Below are 705 nucleotides of genomic sequence, written 5' to 3'. Positions count from 1 at the left end.
TTTTTTTTTTTTTTTTTTTTTTTTTTTTTTTTTTTTTTTTTTTTTTTTTTTATAGGATTCAAATAGTAGGGAATACATCTGCTCCTCGCGTTGGAATTATTTCGTTTTTAATTAAATACGGAAATGACCTTCGCCCTGCAGCAGCAGCAGCAACAGCAGCAGCAGCAGCAGCAGCAGCAGCAAAAACAACAACACCATCACAACCATCACCAGGATCACCACCACCACCGCCATCACCACCATCAGCAGCAGCAGCACCACCATCAGCAGCAGCACCAGCAGCAGCAGCAGCAGCAGCAGCAGCAGCAGCAGCAGGAGCAACAGCAGCAGCCGGTGGTTTATACTTGCATCATAACTTTGTGGTTCGTGTATTGAGTGATATATTTGGGTTGCAGTCGAGGGGGGGGTGTTTATGTGCGGGCCCGTATACAGCATTTAGTTTAGGTGTATCTGCTGCTGCTGTTGCTGCAGCAGAAGCTTTGCTGCTGCTGACAGCACAAGAGGTATTGCGTCCTGGTGTTGTTCGTGTCAGTGTTTCGCTGCTGCTGCAGCAGCAGCAGCTGCAGCAGCTGCTGCTAGCTGTATTATGGGTTGCTACGCATGCATACAAACTGCTGCCTGCTTATACTGTAGACGCAGACACAGGAGATTGGAAACCAACAGCAGCAGCAGCAGCAGCAGCAGCTGCTGCTGCTGCTGCTGCTG

At 48.7% G+C, this 705-nt stretch overlaps 1 protein-coding gene across 1 annotated transcript in view; it reads left to right on the top strand.

The window, feature by feature from the left end:
- The window catches only part of EMH_0041370 (aminotransferase class V domain-containing protein, conserved, putative), a gene marked incomplete at both ends in the record, with an annotated part of 6,751 nt that overhangs the window by 3,919 nt on the left and 2,127 nt on the right, over positions 1-705 (top strand). The window contains one exon of the mRNA XM_013495614.1: positions 56-362. Within this exon, the coding sequence (XP_013351068.1) occupies positions 56-362 (307 nt within the window). The remainder of the gene's footprint in view (positions 1-55; positions 363-705) is intronic.

Source organism: Eimeria mitis, genomic scaffold (genome assembly GCF_000499745.2).
Source record: "Eimeria mitis Houghton genomic scaffold, Emh_scaff1667, whole genome shotgun sequence".
NCBI lineage: Eukaryota > Apicomplexa > Conoidasida > Eucoccidiorida > Eimeriidae > Eimeria > Eimeria mitis.
The sequence above is the reverse complement of the archived record's forward strand: the minus strand, read 5'-3'. Positions and strand labels throughout refer to the sequence as shown.